Genomic DNA, 19,949 nt, shown 5'->3' with positions numbered 1-19,949 from the left:
TAACTCAGAGATGGAGCTACCTTGTTCAATCTGCTGTGGCCACGGGGTACTCTTCTACTGCCTCGTCATTATTAGGAAAACCCAACAGAAAACAGCCACAGCCACACATGTGTGTGCTTTTGTTCAATATTATGAAAGCTCAAGAGAAAATCATGTCTATATCATTAGCATTTTATGACTCTTAAAAGAAAGAAAGATCTGAAGCAATGGCAAATTGTTAACATCTATTCAATATGGGTGGTAGGCAAATGGTATGTTGTAATTCCCCATGCTTCTCTGTGAGTCTGCAATATTCCATTAATTAAGCAAAAATAATTGCAAATTGAAAAGAGCATATCATTTTACAAGGCACAAACATAATAAGGCTTTCCTTATAGGGTTACAACTCACAGAAGGAAAATACTTGTTATATATTGGAAAACAAGTAAATGAAGCCAAGTACTTAAACGCATAATTATCCCAGAGCAGATTAGTTATTACTGGGTATTTTTCTCAAAGTCTTAAATATACATGTATCTAGTTCTCTGATTTGAGACTTGATGGTCAAGACTTTCAGAGGTCATTCTCTACAGTTAAAGGAATGGCTGTAGAATGGATGGAAAGGCATGGGGCCAAGTCTGGTGTTCACCAGGAGGGCTGAATGAACATATGTCAGGAGGCCATACAGAGTGACATTTGTCACCTTGGGGAATTATAGCCCCTCCCTCTCCCAAGCTAAGAAGCATGTTTATCAGCCTCCTGAGAAGGATTTCTTGTCTCAAGAGCAGACTTACTTTAACCAAGCTTACAAGATTGATGAATAAAATCAGAGTGTGTCAGTACACGGTTCTACAACGAGAAATCTGTCATGAAGATGGCATATTGAATTACTGCAGGGAAACCTACATTGAAAATCAAATTATAAACACAAGTTTGCATGACTAGCACAGCATGAAAAAAGAGAAATTTTAGCTACCTCTCCTAAATATTAATACATATTAATGTTAACTAATCAATTAATAATTAATCAAGCTATAATAGCCCAATGCACCCATCTCCATATATGGGAAAGATTTGCCAATAGGAACAACACACAAAAAACTCCATTGACCAACATTCTCTCTCCTCTAGCTGGTGCCTAATGGACACTGCCAAAGTTTGCCCCTGGGACTCTCATATTTCTATGCTTTAATAGCCGTCAAACCCCTCTTTGAATTGAGACTTTCTTTCATTAAATGTGCTGGTAAACGCAATCATATAACAGGTCTTACAGGCCACATATCACCTACAGAAACAACTCTATCAGTTATCTATCTTTGAGCTTATAAAAGATTCCAGGTAGCAACTTAGATAGAGTCACAGAAGAGTAAGAACTTTATGAAGGCCCATAATGTAACTCATGAAGTTGTTCACCACTGTAGCCTAAGACAGTGCCAGTCACTTAGTAGACATTCAATAAATATTCCTCACATCAATGAAAAATATCCTCACTTAAAATAAACTGTTCAGTACAAGCCTAAAGCTCACACATGTAATCATTCTGTAAATACAATCATTCAGGACCTGGGAACTTTATCTGTTTTTTTCTTTTTTTTTTTGAGATGGAGTCTCCCTCTGTTGCCCAGGCTGGAGTACAGTGGTACAATCTTGGCTCACTGCAACCTCCACCTCCTGGGTTCACGTGATTCTCCAAGCTTAGCCTTCCGAGTAGCTGGGACTACAGGCGCCCACCACCATGCCCAGCTAACTTTTGTATTTTTAATAGAGACAGGGTTTCACCATATTGGCCAGGCTGGTCTCGAACTCCTGACCTTGTGATCTGTCCACCTTGGCCTCCCAAAGTGTTGGGATTACAGGCGTGAGCCACTGCGCCCAGTCCAGCCATATATATATATATATATATATATATACACACACACACACACACACATATATTTGTATATATTTTATATATATGTGTGTGTATATATATATATTTAACTTCTGGGACACGTGCAGAATGTGCAGGTTTGTTACATAGGTATACATGTGCCACAGTGGTTTACTGCACCCATCAGCCCATTATCTACATTAGGAATTTCCCCTAATGCTATCCCTCCCCTAGCTCCCTAGCCCCCGACAGGCTCTGCTATGTGATGTTCCTCACCCTATGTCCCTGTGTTCTCATCGTTCAACTCCCACTTAAGAGTGAGAACATGCAGTATTTGGTTTTCTGTTCCTGTGTTAGTTTGCTGAGAATGATGGTTTCCAGCTTCATCCATATCCCCGCAAAGGACATGAACTCATTCTTTTTTATGGCTGCATAGTATTCCATGGTGTATATGTGCCACATTTTCTTCAACCAGTCTATGCCCAAATGATGGGCATTTGGGTTGGTTCCAAGTCTTTGCTATTGTGAATAGTACTGCAATAAACATACATGTGCATGTGTCTTTATAGTAGAATGATTTAGAATCCTTTGGGTATATACCCAGTAATGGGATTGCTGGGTCAAATAGTATTTCTGGTTCTAGATCCTTGAGGAATTGCCATATTGTCTTCCAGAATGGTAGGAGTGGAACTTTATCTTACATATATTTTTCCACATTCAGCCTGAGTTGCTTAGAGAAAATCCCTCAAATGCCATTCATCAACCACCAGCTAATGTCACTACATCCATCCCCAAGTGCTACCAAAAAGGTCCATTTTTATATTATTCCTATGTATTCTACTAACCAGATGGGTACCAAATTGAGCTAAACATCAATTCTTGAGAAAGAAGAGATTTTATCATCTTCCCATGACAATAAGCATGCCAACTACTCTTAGTGGGAGATAATTAGTTTGTAAATATTACTAAGATCTGTATTTATGGAAACATATGGCACCTTGCTGTTAAAATGGGCCGATGAATAAAAATTTTGGTGAAGTCATACAGTTCTAGAAGACATGCATCCCACTCTCTTTAGATAAGAACTATTCCAGTATGTATGTGTTATGTGTGTTTTACTCACCGCATACTGGAACTTTTCATTATATTCACGGTCATTGGCTTTCACTATCCGTTCCATTTCTAAAGAGAGAGAAATCAGGTATGAAATTAAATTGTAGGCTCACAGAAACAAATAACTCATTAAAACAACATCACTTGGTTGCTTTGTTGTTAAGGTTGCAAGAATTCTTTTCTTTCAAATTTGAAGGGCATTGGCTCTTTCCAGTGTACATGTTGGAACATGTGTTGGAAAGTTCCAAAATGGAAAGCTACAATGTTTCTCACTGTCCTCCTGATGCCAACCATAAAGCAAAACATTATGTATCTCCAATTTCTATGTCCCTCCAGCACTGCAAAGACCCTTTCTCTTAACTTCAAGTGGTTCCTAAGAGAAGGAGCTGACAAAGTCAAATGTATCCTGGCAAGGAATGTTTTGTGGGTTTTTTTGCTACAAAGTCACAAAATATAACATAGCCAAATAAAACCATACAGAAGTGGCCAGTGAGGTCACTGACTTTATGGTCATAGAACCAAAGGTGATATTTGTAAGCAGCCCAGACATACTAAGAAGAATGACACATAATCAGGAAACTGAGACCTGCCCTTAGCTGGAAGTGACCAAAGAATAAAATCTCTTCTGAAAGCAAATGCAAACACCAGTACAAATAATAATATAAAAAGGACAATAAATCCAAAGATCATGACAGTGCAGAATAAAAATTTGCAGAGGGCAAGAAAAGACAGTGCCCCAGAAACACCAGCAGAACAAGTTTTGTAGTAAGGGTAGCAAATTCTTGCTCCATGTTTACTGAAGAGTTACTTCCAGAGTTGACCGAAGATTTAGGATGGAATGATGAAAGCTATGAGAAAAGAGTCAGCAAGGTAACCACTAGATGTCAATGCTGGACTCTCATGGCGAGTGACTTGACCCTCTCACCATTAAATTCCCTTAATCCCATAATACTCCAACTGGGTAGGTGACAGGTGGTAAAAGGTGGAGGGATTGCAGTAAGAGTCTGAGTTTAGAGAAGGCACTTACAACCAGAGAGATAAAGGAGACTGCATGGTGGAAAGTAACTTGGAGACACATGTTGGGGATGGAGCAGGGAAGAGCAAAAGGAAAGTGAAAAGAAGAGCTGGAAGCAGAAGGGAGATGAGGAAAATGAGGGAGATGAAGAGGGAGAGAAGGAAGGAAGGAATATATTTTAGCACCCACCATGAATTGTAAGAACAAATTTTTTCCAAAAGTCCAGGCGGAATCTCTCTGTAGCCCTGGTAGTTCAACTCCCAAGACTGAAGGTCACCTCTAAGGACTGCCCCTGACAAATGACACCCTGTCTTTGGTTATAACTGGGTTTCTACCATTTTTAGGGTGTTTTGTCTGTCCAGTAACCACCTGCATGGTTTCCTTCTTACCTATCTAATAAAGCCAGTTCCCTGTGATAGTTCCTGTTTTCTAGTATGGCTCAACTAATTGCTGATAAGAACAATACTGGACGGACATCAATAGATGATGATACCTGAATGGGCTTGCTCCTAACCTGTAACTTTGAAATCCAGAACCCACCAGAAAGCAACTTCTCAACCAACCACCCACCTGAAGAAAACATTTCAAACCCTGGCTAAAAAGCACCATCCTCTCTTTCTTGCTGATGCCCCAAGAAAGAATTAAAACATCAAATCCCAAAGTGGTACTTTGAAGGGTGAGGGAACCTAAATGCTTAAAAAGCTAGATAATTTATTTATATAACACCACCATAACCCAGAAGTAGTAAAATTGCTGTCAGGAAAGCAAAAAATGTTACTGGGATGGTAGGAGCAAGAGCTCCTTCTGCATGGCAAAAGGTTAACCTGGACCACTGGTATGCTGCATGTAATTTATAGATTATAGCAGCAAAACAAAAATCAGATATACTAATTATACATTAATTGGGTTTAGCTTAGTTCATACACATTCAGATGATGACCCTTCTAAAATTTCACATTTATATGAAGCACATCCAACAGTAGAATTCTATAGTTCTCTACCTAATTTTACCCACTCCAAACACCAGAATCTTGACTTCGTGAGCCACATAGAAATTATCCTGGGCTGGGTGTGGTGGTTCACGCCTGTAATCCTAGCACTTTGGGAGGCTGAGGCAGGTGGATCACGAGGTCAAGGGATCAAGACCACCCTGGCCAACATGGTGAAACCCCATCTCTACTAAAAATACAAAAATTAGCTGGATATGGTGGCACGTGCCTGTAGTCCCAGCTACTCGGGAGGCTGAGGCAGGAGAATCACTTGAACCTGGGAGGCAGAGGTTGTAGTGAGCCGAGATTGCGCCACTGCACTCCAGCCTGGTGACACAGCAAGACTCCATCTCAAAAGAAAAAAGAAAAAAAGGAAACCATCCTGCCCAGCATCTCCATGTAACCACACTCCACAGGGATAGGGACTAGCCCATTCCCAAAGCAGCCAAATAGTTTCTATGGTAGGTCAGTTTGGATCTTCTTTCAGGTATCCAAATTGCTGTTGTCCCACAAAACCTGATTGCAGCCAAGAAGCCCACTTTTCCCTCTAAATCCTTCTTAGTAAGTCTGAATTGTCGCCTGTTACTTCTATTAATTATCATCTTTCTGAACTAAGTCTTCCTGGATTGATTCTGGAAGAAAATTTAGCATCCCTTCATTAAGTTCTGCAAAATACTGGCTTTGGTTCTAAATCCCTACAGTTTTCTGTCTTTAACCTGACTATGCTACACCTAAATTATCTTTGTAGGAATTAACTTTCTTCTCTGTGCTACTACAGTGTATGAGGGGATATAAAGACCTTTTGGCAATAAGTCACATCCTGGAAAAAGAGGAAGCTGAAAACAAATTCCCCATAACTATTCCCAGTGAGAATGGCTCAGAGCTTCAATGACCTAATGCCTGATACTTCATAGGCATCAGGGGATCCTTCCATATGTAAGAGGAATGAAAGGAAACTAGTCACTAAAGGGTTGATGATCTATCAGTGTGAGCTCACACCTGCACAATTATCACTGAATGTGTCCACCTCCAAAAAGGAGTAAGGCAATATATAAGGATGTATAAAACATAGTAAACCAGCATGTTTAAAGCGGACTAAAAGAGATAAAAAGAGCTTCTGGTTTAAGATGGCAAGTTGAGTATGTCTTTTTCCTCCCTTCTTTCTCAGGTCCCACTGAAATTACAGAAAACATTTTTTTAAATTAAAAACACAGCAGTGCTGGAAAACAAGAGTAGTGGCTAGCAGAGGTTCATAAATTTTGAAGAAAGCCTAGAGAATAAAATAGAAAGCAGATGAGATCATTTTGACTGGGAGAAAAAAGACAGAAGTAACTCTAGCCAAAAGAATTAGAAGAGTGCTCTTCCCAAGGAGCCCAGGGCAGCTCTAAATTCAGAGTTGGTAAATACGAAGATTGACAGTATGTTATGGACAGGGTGACAGGCCCAAGTTATGCCTATTATCTTGTCAAAATAATTGATAGGTTCCCCTTTCATTCTCAAAAGTGTCTCCATTTGATGATAAATAATATTACCACCTCAGAGTATCTTAAAAAATAACTGAACCAATTGAGATCTCCCACACCCTTCTTTACCCACAAAGAGAGTAGGCAACACATCAGGGGGGAAACCAAGGGTGGGTATTCAGGCTGAGAAGGAAGAGCTCTGCCCCTCTACAGCAGGTATAGCCAACTTGGCCCCTAGCAAAGCTTGTCTGACTGAGGCCATTGTGGGATTTGCCAGACTGCCTGACTAACCCACAGAAAAGCCTCTGTCAGCAGGCTGCTCACTCCTGTTCAAAGGAGAGGCCTGGCAGAGAAAAAGACCCTTGCAATGGCACTAATCTATCTAATCCTTTATTTATAAATACAAATCAGTGTCAGCTGAGAAAAGCCAAGAGCACAAAAAAGAGGGATTCAACAAGAAGAAATAATGCTGAATACAGGTAGAAAAGGGGGGTTGGTTTTTCTTTTTAATTCTAATTAGTGCCTTAAATATATATACATAGATATATAGGTTTTTTTAGAGATACTTTTTTTTTTTTTTGAGATTGTGCCACTGCATACCACTCTGTCACCCGGGCTGGTATGCAGTGGCACAACTGTAGTTCACTGCAGTCTCGAATCCCTGGGTTCAAAAAGTCCTCTCACCACAACCTCCTGAATAGCTAGGACTGCAAGCATGAGCCACCGTACCCAGCACCTCAAAGATATTTAAGAAGACATGGCATCCATGAAACAAGAACAAGCTAATATAAACAAAGAAAACAGAGAACAAGAAAAAGTCCCTAGAATTAAAAATATTTACTGGACACACTGGAGAGTAGAATGGACAAGATGGAAGATCAGATTGTATAAATCTCACAAAATATATATCAAAATGACAAACAGAAGGAAAATGTGGGGGGGAAAACTTAGGAAAAGGGAACATAGACAATGGATAGGTGAAAACAATCAAGTAAACAGAAGAAAACTGCCCTGCTCCAGAGTAAGAAGTAACTCTTCAAAGTGAAAGGGCCAGCAAGTACCAATCAGGATGAATGAAAATGAACCCACAAACCTTCATAAAATTTTGAGCTCCAAGGACAAGGAGATAATCCCAAAAGCTTCCAAAAGAAAAAAAATGGTTAGCCTGAAACACAAGAATCAGACCAATATGACATTTCTCATCAGCAATAAGGATGCTAGAAGACATTGGAGTGATTCTTTTGTTGTTGTTGTTGTTGTTGTTGTTGTTGTTGTTGTTGTTGAGACGGAGTCTCACTCTGTCACCCAGGCTGGAGTGCAGTGGCCAGATCTCAGCTCACTGCAAGCTCCGCCTCCCGGGTTTACGCCATTCTCCTGCCTCAGCCTCCCGAGTAGCTGGGACTACAGGCGCCCGCCACCTCGCCCGGCTAGTTTTTTTTTGTAGTTTTTTTAGTAGAGACGGGGTTTCACCATGTTAGCCAGGATGGTCTCGATCTCCTGACCTCATGATCCGCCCGTCTCGGCCTCCCAAAGTGCTGGGATTACAGGCTTGAGCCACCGCGCCCGGCCACATTGGAGTGATTCTTTTCAGTTTTAAAGAAAAATATTTTGAAACTTAGAATTCTACACCCAGCCAAATAATCAACTGTGAAAGGGAAATAAAGACATCTCTGCAAAAGTGTTTACAGACAACGACCGTCTGCAAAACAGCTACTCAAGAATGTACAACAGTAAGACCTACTATTTGACAGCACAACAGGGTGACTATAGTAACTAAAAGGATAATTGGGTTGTTTCTAATACAAAGGAAAATGCTTCAGGGGATGGATACCCCATTTTACATGATGTGATTATTATATATACCATGTCTGTATCAACATCTCATGTATAACCCATAAATGTATATACCTACTATGTACTCACAAAAATTAAAATAAAAAATTTTACAAAAAAGAATGTACAAGAGGAAAAATACTTGTTTAAATGTTTAAAGTACAGTAGGGTGGAAGAAGATACAGAAGGAAGAATGATAACCAACCAGAGTCAAGAATGATAATAAAAATGGCTAATCCAGTGACCCACACACCTGATCCAGGTGTGCCACAAATGCTACTGAATAAAGGAATGCCTGTCTATTTCCCTTTATTTCACAAAGTCTGTGAGATAATAAAGTCAGTTTATCAGTAAAAGTGCAATTATTAGTAGTTCTGGTAGGTAATAATAAATCAGTTTCTCAGGAAAATTACAACTATTAGTAATTCTTGCCTCAGGCATTAATTTACCTAAGAAATCCTCATAAGGAAGTCATTGTTTGATATAAAGAACATAAAATAAGGTTTTTGGAGCTATGTTTTGTAACATCCCTAAAGATATCATCCCAAGACACAATTGAGAGAGGCCTACAGTGGGGTCTCTGTACTCATTCTCTGTTGATCTGATTAAATCCAAGAATATATTTTGGGATATTTGAAAGAATGCATAAGCTATGTGTCCATTGAGTAATCATTCTTATTTCTATCAACTTCACTGTACTAAATACTACATGACCATGAGCTTGATATTGAACTTCCTGGAACATACCTGGAATGCTGCTACACTGTATTGCTGGCTGAGTACAAGACCCAAAAGAAGATCAAGTTGGTAATAGCATTTGCATCATTTTTTGACACCTGAGGAGCCTAACAAAAACATGTGCTTAGATAGGAAGGAAGCCATCCTTTGTCATTCTAGTGATCCAAGATAACAGCCATCAGCAGAGGCAGAAATCTCTTAGACATTTGTTTCGAATCTGCTCCAGAGTATAGAAAAATAGATAAGTAAGCCTTCAAACTGCTACTCCATATAGGATGATGAAAATAATCTTAAATCCCCCAAAATCATAAAATCCAATATAATTTGATGCCTTCCTCAACCAAATAGGATAGCAATGAAGCACTCATTGGATGCTTATCTTTAAGCCATGTACTTCCAGTTATATTCTCCAAGATAATTAAATGAGGATACCTCATTTATTTTAGGAAGTAATCACTTATAAACCAGTTAAATATTAGGGAACATTTACCAAAAAGAATAACCCAGTTTCAGAATAATTAATCTATAGCTCCCTACTTCCCTGAAAAAAAAGAATTATCTCATTGGGCTGATGGTTTGTTAAAGTCACTCCCGGTCTATGGCTAAAAACAAAACTATATCCACTTATGCTTGTCTTTCCATTTGGAAAGGGGAGATACAGACAGAACATCCAAAATTATAATCAGATCACTAAGAAACAAGTTTAAAAGATGAGAGGACATAATACTATCCTGCTAGAATTTTTTTTTTAATAAGTAGAGACAAGGTCTCACTATGTTGCTCAGGCTGGTCTCAAACTCCTGGCCTCAAACAATCCTCCCACCTTGGTCTCCCAAAGTGCTAGAATTACAGGCATGAACCACCATGTCTGGCTCTCTGCTAGAAATTTTTAAGTTCAATTAAGGTATTATTCCCCTGTTAGGAAGATTTTTAGGACCCATAAAAATGAGAGTTTGATGAAAGAGTCCTCATAGGCCAGGCAGGGCAGCTCACACCTGTAATCCCAGCACTTCGGGAGGCCCAGCTGGGCAGATTACCAGATAAGGAGATTGAGACCATCCTGGCTAACACGGTGAAACCCTGTCTCTACGAAAAATACAAAAAATTAGCCAGGCGTGGTGGCAGGCGCCTGTAGTCCCAGCTACTCGGGAGGCTGAGGCAGGAGAATGGTGTGAACTCGGGAGGCGGAGCTTGCAGTGAGTCAAGATCGCGCCACTGCACTCCAGCCCGGGTGACAGAGCGAGACTCCGTCTCAAGAAAAAAAAAAAAAGACAGAAAGAAAGAGTCCTCATGAAAGAAAAAGACGCTTGGGCCTTGAGGCAACAAGAGTCAATGATCCTTCTGCAACTACCTATACAAGCACGTTTTAACTCATACCTCTTCTTACTTAGGGTTCCTCAGTAAAATAATGCCTCTATGTGTTATAATCATTCAATGAGGAAATATATGGAAAATACATTGTAAACAGAAAAATACCAGAAAAATCCTTTTTTAAAAAAACTGGAAAGTAGTAAATGGGCAAAAAAGGAAATCACTCAAGCTTGAATAGTCAGTCTTAAAGTTACTAACATGATTATTTCCCAAGAAGATCTTGAAGGAATTTTTCAAATATTTTCAATGGAAATTGGCAAATTCCCATTGATTCTACTCCAGGTCCTCAAAGGCAACACTCAACTCCTAATCTGAGCACTTCTCCATCATAATATAATAAATTATACATTATCCAACTTCCACTTCCAGTAGACAAAAGAAAACAAGCCATTTACAACCTTCTCCTAAAAATCAGTTTGTGAACAATTTGTAACACCTTAGTATTTAAGATTAGGTAGTGAAGGCATGAGCTCTGCTAATAAAAGCAAGAGTAAAGGGAAGAGTTAGCAAGTTTCCACTAGATCCATGAGCGATCACAGCAAGTATGTATCCCTAACTAACAAATACAACAGTCTTTCTTTAATTAACTCCAGAGCATTTTGTCCTTCACCAAATGTGGTTTAGAAAACAGCCTCAGGCACTTGGCTGTAGATCCTCAAAATCATGAAATGATGAAGCACCACAGAGCATTCAGGGTCCCTATATAAAACTCAGTGATATAGACTGGTATTTTCTGAGCAAGATTGGTACCAATCCAAAAGCTGAAGAATGTCTCCAAACATGAAGTGTCATTTGGGGTTTAGGGTGATTGTGGGTTTTTTGGGGTTGGGTCAGAAATCTCTGAAAAATTTCCTCAAGCTAAATCAATAACTTAAGCTTCTTCCTTTCTTAATTTTCTTTCATTCTTCATAATCTGGTCCATGTAGTTGGAAGCCAAAACAATTCATTAAAGACATGAGGAAAGAACAATGAGTGGGGAGAGCTTTAAAGAAAAGAGTCCCTTAGCCTCCAAGATTTCCTGAGTTGACTCCAAGAACACATTCTGATACAATTGAAAAATATGTGTCCCAAGTTGGGGTTTCCTATTGAAACCCAGTGGTGACCTGCAGCTTCTGGGACATATTGACATTTAAGCAGAAAACCAAAGAGAATAGAAGGGAAAAAAAAAAAAACTCTTCCCATAATTTTTTTATGCTTGTCCTCACAAGAGAGCTTGGAAACAAAGTTAGGGGATTCAAACAAATACTAAAGGGCTTTGGGTTTGTTTTTCTCTTGGCTAAGCCAACTTGCTCATCAGGTCCAGATAGCTGGAAAATTTGATTTAAGAGCTTTATTCCTCCCAGGGCTCACTATAGCTTCACAAATAAATGTAAAATTTTTAACAATTCATTATTCATTCCTCTTCTAGGATACATAAGCTGGATTATACAACTTACACATAAAATTAATACAATCTCCATATAAACCCTCAGCATGTAGCTTTATATAAGTACAGATTCATGACTAGAGATTTAAGACTTACTATAACGATAATAGTAATAGCTAACATTAATTGAGTACCTATTACAAGCTAGATACTACATGAAGTGTTTCACACACATTAGTTTATTAATCCTCAGAACAATCCCATTAGGTACATGCTGTTACCAGCCCTACTTTACAGGGGAAGAAACAGAGTCCTTGCAAGATTATGCAGTAGAGTCAGAATGCAAACACATGTCCCTTATAAAAGAAGCTCGGAGGAGATTCTGGATATAAGGAGATGGTGGTGGTACTGTGCATAAGTGACTGGGAAACTGCAATTTGGTTTGTGCCTTGGTCCAAAGGTCAAAGATAGGGGTAAGAGCCTCTCTCATCAAATGCAATACTCCAGATGTACATCAAATCATACACCCCATCCCAAACAACCTTGTGGCCCAGACACTTCCTATGCTTCATCATGTCCAGGGTTGGTCTCTGCTGCACTGGGAAGGCCTTCCTGTAGGGCCTGTTTCCTCTCTCCTTGAAGAAGACTTTGGGCAGTTTGCTGAGAATACTCCTGTTCAAAACTGACTGCTTTCTTTGAAACTTTTTTTATTATATGTGCTGCCGAAGTGAGCACGAAACTTTTTTTATATGTGCCTGTTCTAATCTGCTATTTTCTATCTACATTCTTTTATAATTTTACATTCTTTTACAATTATCTATAGCAAAAAAATGCATTTTTGTGGACTGGACTAATAACAGAATGCTTTCTCTAAAGATGGGAAATAGTCATTTCCTTCTTTCTGTATCATCTCTACTCAAAGAGAAAAAAAAAAAAAATCAGCATCTGTCCCAAAGATTATAAGAGCCTAGAAGCTAGAAGGCTCTGTGAAACACAGGCTGTTCTCCTCTGTGAAACACAGGCTGGCCACCTAAGGGTTGGCCAAGAAAGCCTCCTGTCATAAAATGAGAAGAAATAACTCCAGGCATAAAAGAAAGACCGGCAAGAAGGAGCTCTAAAGAGAACACTTCTCTGCTTGATACCTAAGGGGTGGCACAGGAAGCTTTCAATTCGTGTTTGTCATTTTAAGATGCATGAGGCTATAAACCGAGTTTCTTTAATACATATTGGTTTCTGTATCTCAGCTCCCTGAATCCATATGGCAAATAAAATTTACTAGAGCCAAGGGAAAGTGAGTTATCCCAAAAATATTTATTGAGCTCCTTTGAGCAAGGCTAATAGAGCTGCTCATCTAGCTAGAATAGCTAGTCAGCCAAGACAAAACAAAGACAAACAAGACAGTGATTGTCTTCAAAGTGTTTTCATGCCCACAGATATGTGCACAGCAAGGACGCAGAAGAGAGGCCAGAGAGCCACAGCAACTGGAGAAAAGGAACATCACATCCAGACGGGTGGCCAAAAAGCATCCCTGCCTGTCCCAGGCAGCTCTGAAAGGAGCTTACATAGCCATAGACAAACCATGCAGTGTGCAGGGTTATTTTGCCAGGCACCTGATCCAAACTGCACCACAGTGATGTAATGAAAAGCAGTTTGGTGGAGGCGGTCTGCCACCTGAGATGGGGTAAAAAATATGGACACTAAAAGAGGACATCACCACAGTCTCATCTCAGCTGTTCCTTCTAATATCACTCCAAGTGTGCAAAGACCAACAAAAAAAAAGGAGCCTCACTTTATTATCTATTCATGACACATTCAGGTAATAAGGCTTTAAAAAGAGATACAAGGGGGCCAGGATTTGAGGCAGAAAAGAAAGGTGGTAAATGCTCAGAATCGGCCATTTCTCAGGCCTCCTCTGCACACACCCTGGTCCAAGCCACCATCCGCTCTGCCCAGGATACTGCAACAGCCTCCCCTCTGGTCTTCTGCCCCTTCCCCCTACCATCTATTCTCAACGAGCAGCCAGAATGCTCCTGTCAGAATTTTACCAGTTTTCCATTGCTGCTCTAACAAATTACCATGAATTTAGTGGTATAAGACAATATAAACATTATCTTACAGTTCTGAAAGTCAGCAGTCTGAAAAAGGTCTTACAGTGCTAAAATTAAGGTGTCAGCAGGGCTGAGTTTCTTCTAGAGGCCCTAGGGAAGAATCTGTTTCTTGACTTTCCAGCTTCTAAAAGCTGCCCACATCCCTTGGCTCATGGCCCACAGCAGTCCGACCTCTGCTTTCATTGTCACATCTCCTTCTCTGACCTTGACCCTCCTGCTTCCCTCTGATAAGGATCCCTGCAGTTACACTGGGCCTACCTCCATTATTCAGGATATTCTTACCACCCTCAAGATCCCTTCACTTAAGCACATCCACAAAGTTCCTTTTGCCATATATGGTAATGTATTCACCAGTTCTGGGACGTCACTGGAGCAAGGGGTATTATTTTGCCTACCGCAAGTCTTATCTCTCTCTCCTACTCAAGGCCATCCACTAGCTCTTCATCTAAAGACAGAGAAGTCAGTTGTGACCAAGGCCTTCACGGTCCTGCCTAATCTTTACACATCCACCCCACTACCTCCCTGGCCTCACATCACCACCAGAGGGCAACTTACCATGAAGCTAAACAAGCTTCAGCCCACCTCACTTGCACATTTCATCCCGAGGAGTAGCACTAGAAACGTGTTTGCATAGTCCTTTTTTCTCAGTTGATAAAAGTCAAATATTTTAGCCACAGGGGGCTAAGATCCTCATCTCCTCCACTTTAACATTCCTTCCATCGCACTTTGCCTCATATCAGATGGCGCTGCTGGGATCCAGATAAGGGGCAATCAGGTTGCAACTACATGAGTTTGTGTTTCCTGGAGTCTATCTATGTGATTCACAGGTACTTCTACATAGAGTTAAGTTATTGGTTGTCAGGAATGCAGATCCACGCAGTGCCGAACATAAGAATGCAGGGCCCGAGGTCACATGGCAACATGATCACATCCTACAGCAACTGGCACTAGAAGTGTGTGAACTGTGGAAGAGACTGCAGGTTTGAAATATAGAGCTATAAGTTAGCCTGTGCAGAATTCTCCCAGTCATCCAACGTGTAAAATTGTATGTGTAAGATTTAATGTTGATCAACTCCTAGTTAAAACAGAATTTACCTCCTATGAGGAATATGAGGAGTATCAAGTGTATGGATATGGATATGTATGTGTCTATATGTAAAACATTATTATTACATATTTCATTTATATATTATATATACATGTATGTATTACATATTAAATATATAATATTAATATATATTAATATAATTAAATATAAAATGTATATATTATATATTATATATGCTTCATATTCTTGAGAGGTGATAAATTCTGTTTTGACTAGGAGTTGATGAATACTTAATGTATGACATGATATGCTTATTATACTTAGTAAGTATAATAAACATATTTTTCTTTTTTCATGTGGATTTCACAGAATAAAATGTATTAGAATTCCTGTGCTTATATAGCATAAACCTACTTATAGCAGCACTACTTATGGCAAGTATATCTGTAACAGTTCATATGTGAAAGAAACTTGGTGGAAGTTTTTCCAAGGTTGACCATTCTAAATGTTTGTGTGACATTGTGAAGTCACAAAGCTGAAAATTTTTTCTAAGCTATCATAATTCTTAAATTAATGTTAATTAACTATACTAAAGGGAAAATTGAATTATCTAAGTCTCTCTTTAGAAAATTTTGTAACAAAATAATTGTTATATGAGAGGCAATCAAAAATAAGAGGCCAAAAATAAAGAAAGAAAACGTATTATAAAGGCACATTCAGCAAAATGAAGCTATTGTGTTATTTTTCTGAACTTTGGGATTTTGGAGTATTTTTCATATTTTCAAAATTATAACTTATAGAGATTTTCTCACTCTAAATAAATATTTTTTATAATACCTGATTTTGTATTTTATATTAGCTTAAGGCTTCAAAAAACCTAGATCCAGGCTGAGTGCGGTGGCTCACACCTGTAATCCCAGCACTTTAGGAGGCCGAGGCAGGTGGATCACCTGAGGTCAGGAGTTTGAGACCACACTGACCAACATGGTGAAATCCCATCTCTACTAAAAATACAATTAGCTAGGCGTGGTGGTGGGCATCTGTAGTCCCAGCTACTCGGGAGGCTGAGACAGAAGAATTGCTTGAACCCAGGAGGCAGAAGTTGCAATCAGCCAAGATTGCATCCCTTACACTCCAGCCTGGGTGACAGAGTGAGACTCCATCTAAAAAAATAAAAAATAAATAAATAAACAAAAAAACCTGGATCCAGCCCTGACAACCACTGTCCCCTATCTTCATTCAACTCCAGTCTCAGTGGTCTCTTGTTCCTTGACCACACCAGGTCCATTCTCATCTCAGGGCCTTTGCACTTGCTGTTCCCTCTCCCTGGCATGCTTATCTCTCAAATATCTACATGGCTGCTGCCTCACTTCTTTCAGATCTGCTATCAAATATGTTTTCTCAATTCAGCCTTCCATGCTTATGCTTTTTGAAACTGCAGCACACTCCCACCCAATGTAGAAGATTATTTATTCATTTATTTTGTTGATTGTCCTTCTGCCCTGTGCCGCTCCCCGCCCCCCACCCCCCGCCCCCAGAATGTGAACTCCATGCAGGTTGAGGGCTTTTTATTTCTTTAAACTCATATCAGATAAATTCAACTTTAATACAACAAGCACTGCTAGAGATAGAGTCATCCCATAGTAACAAAAGATTGATCTTCCAGGACTATATAACAACTCTAAATTTGTATGCATCCAATAACATAGCCTCAAAATATATAAAGAAAAACCTGACAAACCAAAAGGATAAATACACAAATTCAAAAACATCTTGATAAACTAAAGTATGTCTGTGAGGGTGAGTTTTGTGTGTCAACTTGACTTGGCCACAGGGTGCTCAGATATTTGGTCAAGCACAGTTCTGATGTGTCTGTGAGCGTCTTCCTGGATGAGATTAACATTTTAATCAGCAGGCAGCAGAAAGCAGATCACCATCCCTAACGTGTGTGGGATTCATCCAATCAGCTCAACGCCTGACTAGAACAAAAAGCTGAGTAGAAGGAACTCCTCTTGCCTTTGAGCTGGGACATCAGTTTTTTCTTGCCTTCAGACTCAAACTAAAACATTGGCTCTTCCTGGGCCTCAAGCCTGCCGGCATTTGGACTGAAATCATGCCACTGGCTCTCCTGGGTCTCCAGCTTGCCAACTGCAAATCAGGACTTTTCAGCATCAATAATCATATGAGGCAAATCCATGTAGTATTTATATATACTATATATGAATATATATAAATACATACATATATCCATATAAGTATATATTTGGACACATACATAGACTTATATATACACATATATTTGTATATATGTGTGTATGTGTGTGTATATATATACACATACATATACACACACACATTCCGTTTTATTAGAGAATCCTGACTAATTCAATGACTCTACATCAACTTAATAAATACAGAAACATAACTCCTGACTCAAGACCCTTTCATGGTTTTTCTGCCTTCCCTGTGAGCTCAGTGAGCCATAAGTACAAATTCCCAAAAGCTATTAATACAATCTTAGCAGAAACCAAATTCTGGATCAGCAGAATCTTGTACCACTCCATTCCAAGTTAAGTCAGACTGCATCTTGAGAACTGGGTTCAATCAAACCCAGTTGTAGGCAATGCAGAAGCCACTGGAGAGGCCAAGAGCATCAAAAAGTTTTGTGACCATGATGTGTTCATTCAGACATCTACTCAATAGATGTCCAGGTTCTAGAACAAAGTGACACACACCATACTACATGTTGCAGCATCAAAAATGAGAAAGACAGCAGCCCTTCCCTGGTGAAGTTCATATTATAGGTAAGATACTGTGAGTCTAAAAACTATGAACCATGTCATCATATATTAGAGAAAACTTGCAGGTGTCTACCCAAAAAATCAGAGACTGAAAGAGAGAAAGAATATTAGCAAAAGAAAAAGAGCATGTGGAAAAATGAGAGAGATCTTCAAATATTTGATTATTTTTAAGGTAGATGGAAGAACAAACACTCTGTGTTATTCCAAAATTCAGAACAGAAAGTAAACTTTACAAGGATCTGAAATTCTGTTAACATATGGTTGAATTTACTGTCAAAACAGAGAATGAGGTTGAGCGCAGTAGCTCACGCCTGTAATCCTAACACTTTAGGAGGCCCAGGCTGAAAGATTACTTAAGGCTAGGCCTTCAAGACAAACCTGAATAACATATTGAGACCCTGTCTTTACCAAAAAAATTAAAAAACTAGCCAAACGTGGTGGTACACTTGTAGACCTAGCTACTTGGGAGGCTGAAGTGGGAGGATCATTTGAGCCCAGGAGTTTGAGGCTGTAGTGAGCTATGATCACCACTGCACTCCAGCCTGGGTGACAGAGTGAGACCCTGTTTCTAAAAAAAAAAAAAAAGAAAGAAAGAAAAAGAAAAAGAAAGAGAATTAGACAGCTCCCAAATTAGATGTCTGAGCTACTTGTCAGAGCAATATTCATGGAAAATACTCATCAGCGCTCTAGAAACAGACTATCAAAGTAGAAATAAAGCTGGATAAACTGACTTTGAAGATTCTTCTAATTCCCAGGTTTTCTCATTCTATGCAATCTAAAGCTATATTGATAAAATTACTAAATCAAAATCAGCAACAGTTGGAAATAACATACAATGTTTAGGAAAGATTTCACAATAAACACCATAGTTTTAAAAGTCATCTCCACAGAGATGAACAGAAGCCAAGTTAGAGAAGGAGTTCTCTGAGGAACAAAATGAACAGAGAGAAAAATACAGAAGACTGAACCAGGGGAAATTTCACCACGAGGGTGCAATGAAGGAGACAGAGGCAGAGCAGCCTGAGAAGCAAGAAGAATCTGCATGAAAGTCATGAAACCCAAGAAAAAAAGATTTTTCGTGGAGAGAATAGCCATTCTGCCCCAGTTCCACAGAGAGGTAAGGGAAGGGTAGTGGGGAGGAACAGTCCCTGGGGCTTCTCTTTAGGAAGTCCTCTGTGACAGGTGGTTTGTTATAGCATCCTAACCTAGCCCATATCCTGAGTAATAAAACAGACTGTTTTATGTGAATAAAGTTAGAGCAGTACACAAACTTGGGAAGTGTCTGAAAGGCAGAAGACATCTCTTATCTGTACTTCTATTTATATCTCTGCACTATAACTATGGGGCAAGATTTAAAAATATATAGTGTATCCTGTCTGAGAAAGAAACCTTCTATTCCAAAGTGACTTAAATACAGGATAAATTCTAGACCATACCTAGGACTAAGGACTGCAATATTGCCTCCCCATCGCTCCCAATTGTAAAAGCTGATGAATCTACAAATGGAAGGCTTATGCCCTGCAATATTTATAACAAGCAGCAAGGATTCAGTCTCTACAACAATTTCAATCATGTTTTTGCACAGAATTTTTGTATACTGAAATGGAAGAGAGTAGGTGTTTCTCTCTCATCTCCAGTGGAACCAAAGATAATTTCCCATGCCCTTTCTCTCTGGACACCAAAAAGTTATTAAAACATAGAAGAAAACTCATTAGAAAATAGAACCCCAAAGTTATGAGAGGGCTTTTGTGAAGCCAGCACTGTCTTACGTATGTCACTCGCTGACCAGCACCATGTGATACTTCATTTCAACAGCCTCATTCAATCAAACTAAGAAAATAGATGACTTTTAAAAACATGATGCAATTCAAAATAAATTATTATGGTAGAGGAAATGCAAGTTCAAACAAAAACTAATTCCTTCACAAATGTAACTGAAAATCTACTTGAGAAAACAGCTTTTGGACTTATTGTTCCATAAGAGATAAACCCAATGAGAAATAACACTCTTTAAACATATAAATTAATAAAAATAAGATACTTTTATATGCACTGATAAGGTACCTATAAGGGTAGGTTCCATGTCTTATTCATCTTTTTTATCACCCTCTATCAAAGGAAAAGCACATTACCTGATAAACAATATACGCTCAAAGCAATGTTTATGGTATTATGTAATCTAATTATACAAAAAAAATACACACTTTATTTCCCAACTGCAGACCAAAAATAATACATTCCAAAATGCTGTTAGC

General features: G+C 39.1%; 1 protein-coding gene across 4 annotated transcripts in view; it reads right to left on the bottom strand.

Moving 5' to 3' along the window:
• The window catches only part of ATP8B4 (ATPase phospholipid transporting 8B4 (putative)), a 270,644-nt gene that overhangs the window by 228,075 nt on the left and 22,620 nt on the right, over window positions 1-19,949 (bottom strand). For all 4 annotated transcript variants that reach the window (XM_033190153.1, XM_033190150.1, XM_033190152.1 and 1 more), the window contains one exon: window positions 2,973-3,031. In XM_033190153.1, coding sequence (XP_033046044.1) covers window positions 2,973-3,029 — 57 coding nt within the window. In that variant the 5' untranslated portion in view covers window positions 3,030-3,031. The remainder of the gene's footprint in view (window positions 1-2,972; window positions 3,032-19,949) is intronic.

This window comes from Trachypithecus francoisi, unplaced genomic scaffold, assembly GCF_009764315.1.
Source record: "Trachypithecus francoisi isolate TF-2019V2 unplaced genomic scaffold, Tfra_2.0 Lachesis_group3, whole genome shotgun sequence".
Lineage (NCBI taxonomy): Eukaryota > Metazoa > Chordata > Mammalia > Primates > Cercopithecidae > Trachypithecus > Trachypithecus francoisi.
The sequence above is the reverse complement of the archived record's forward strand: the minus strand, read 5'-3'. Positions and strand labels throughout refer to the sequence as shown.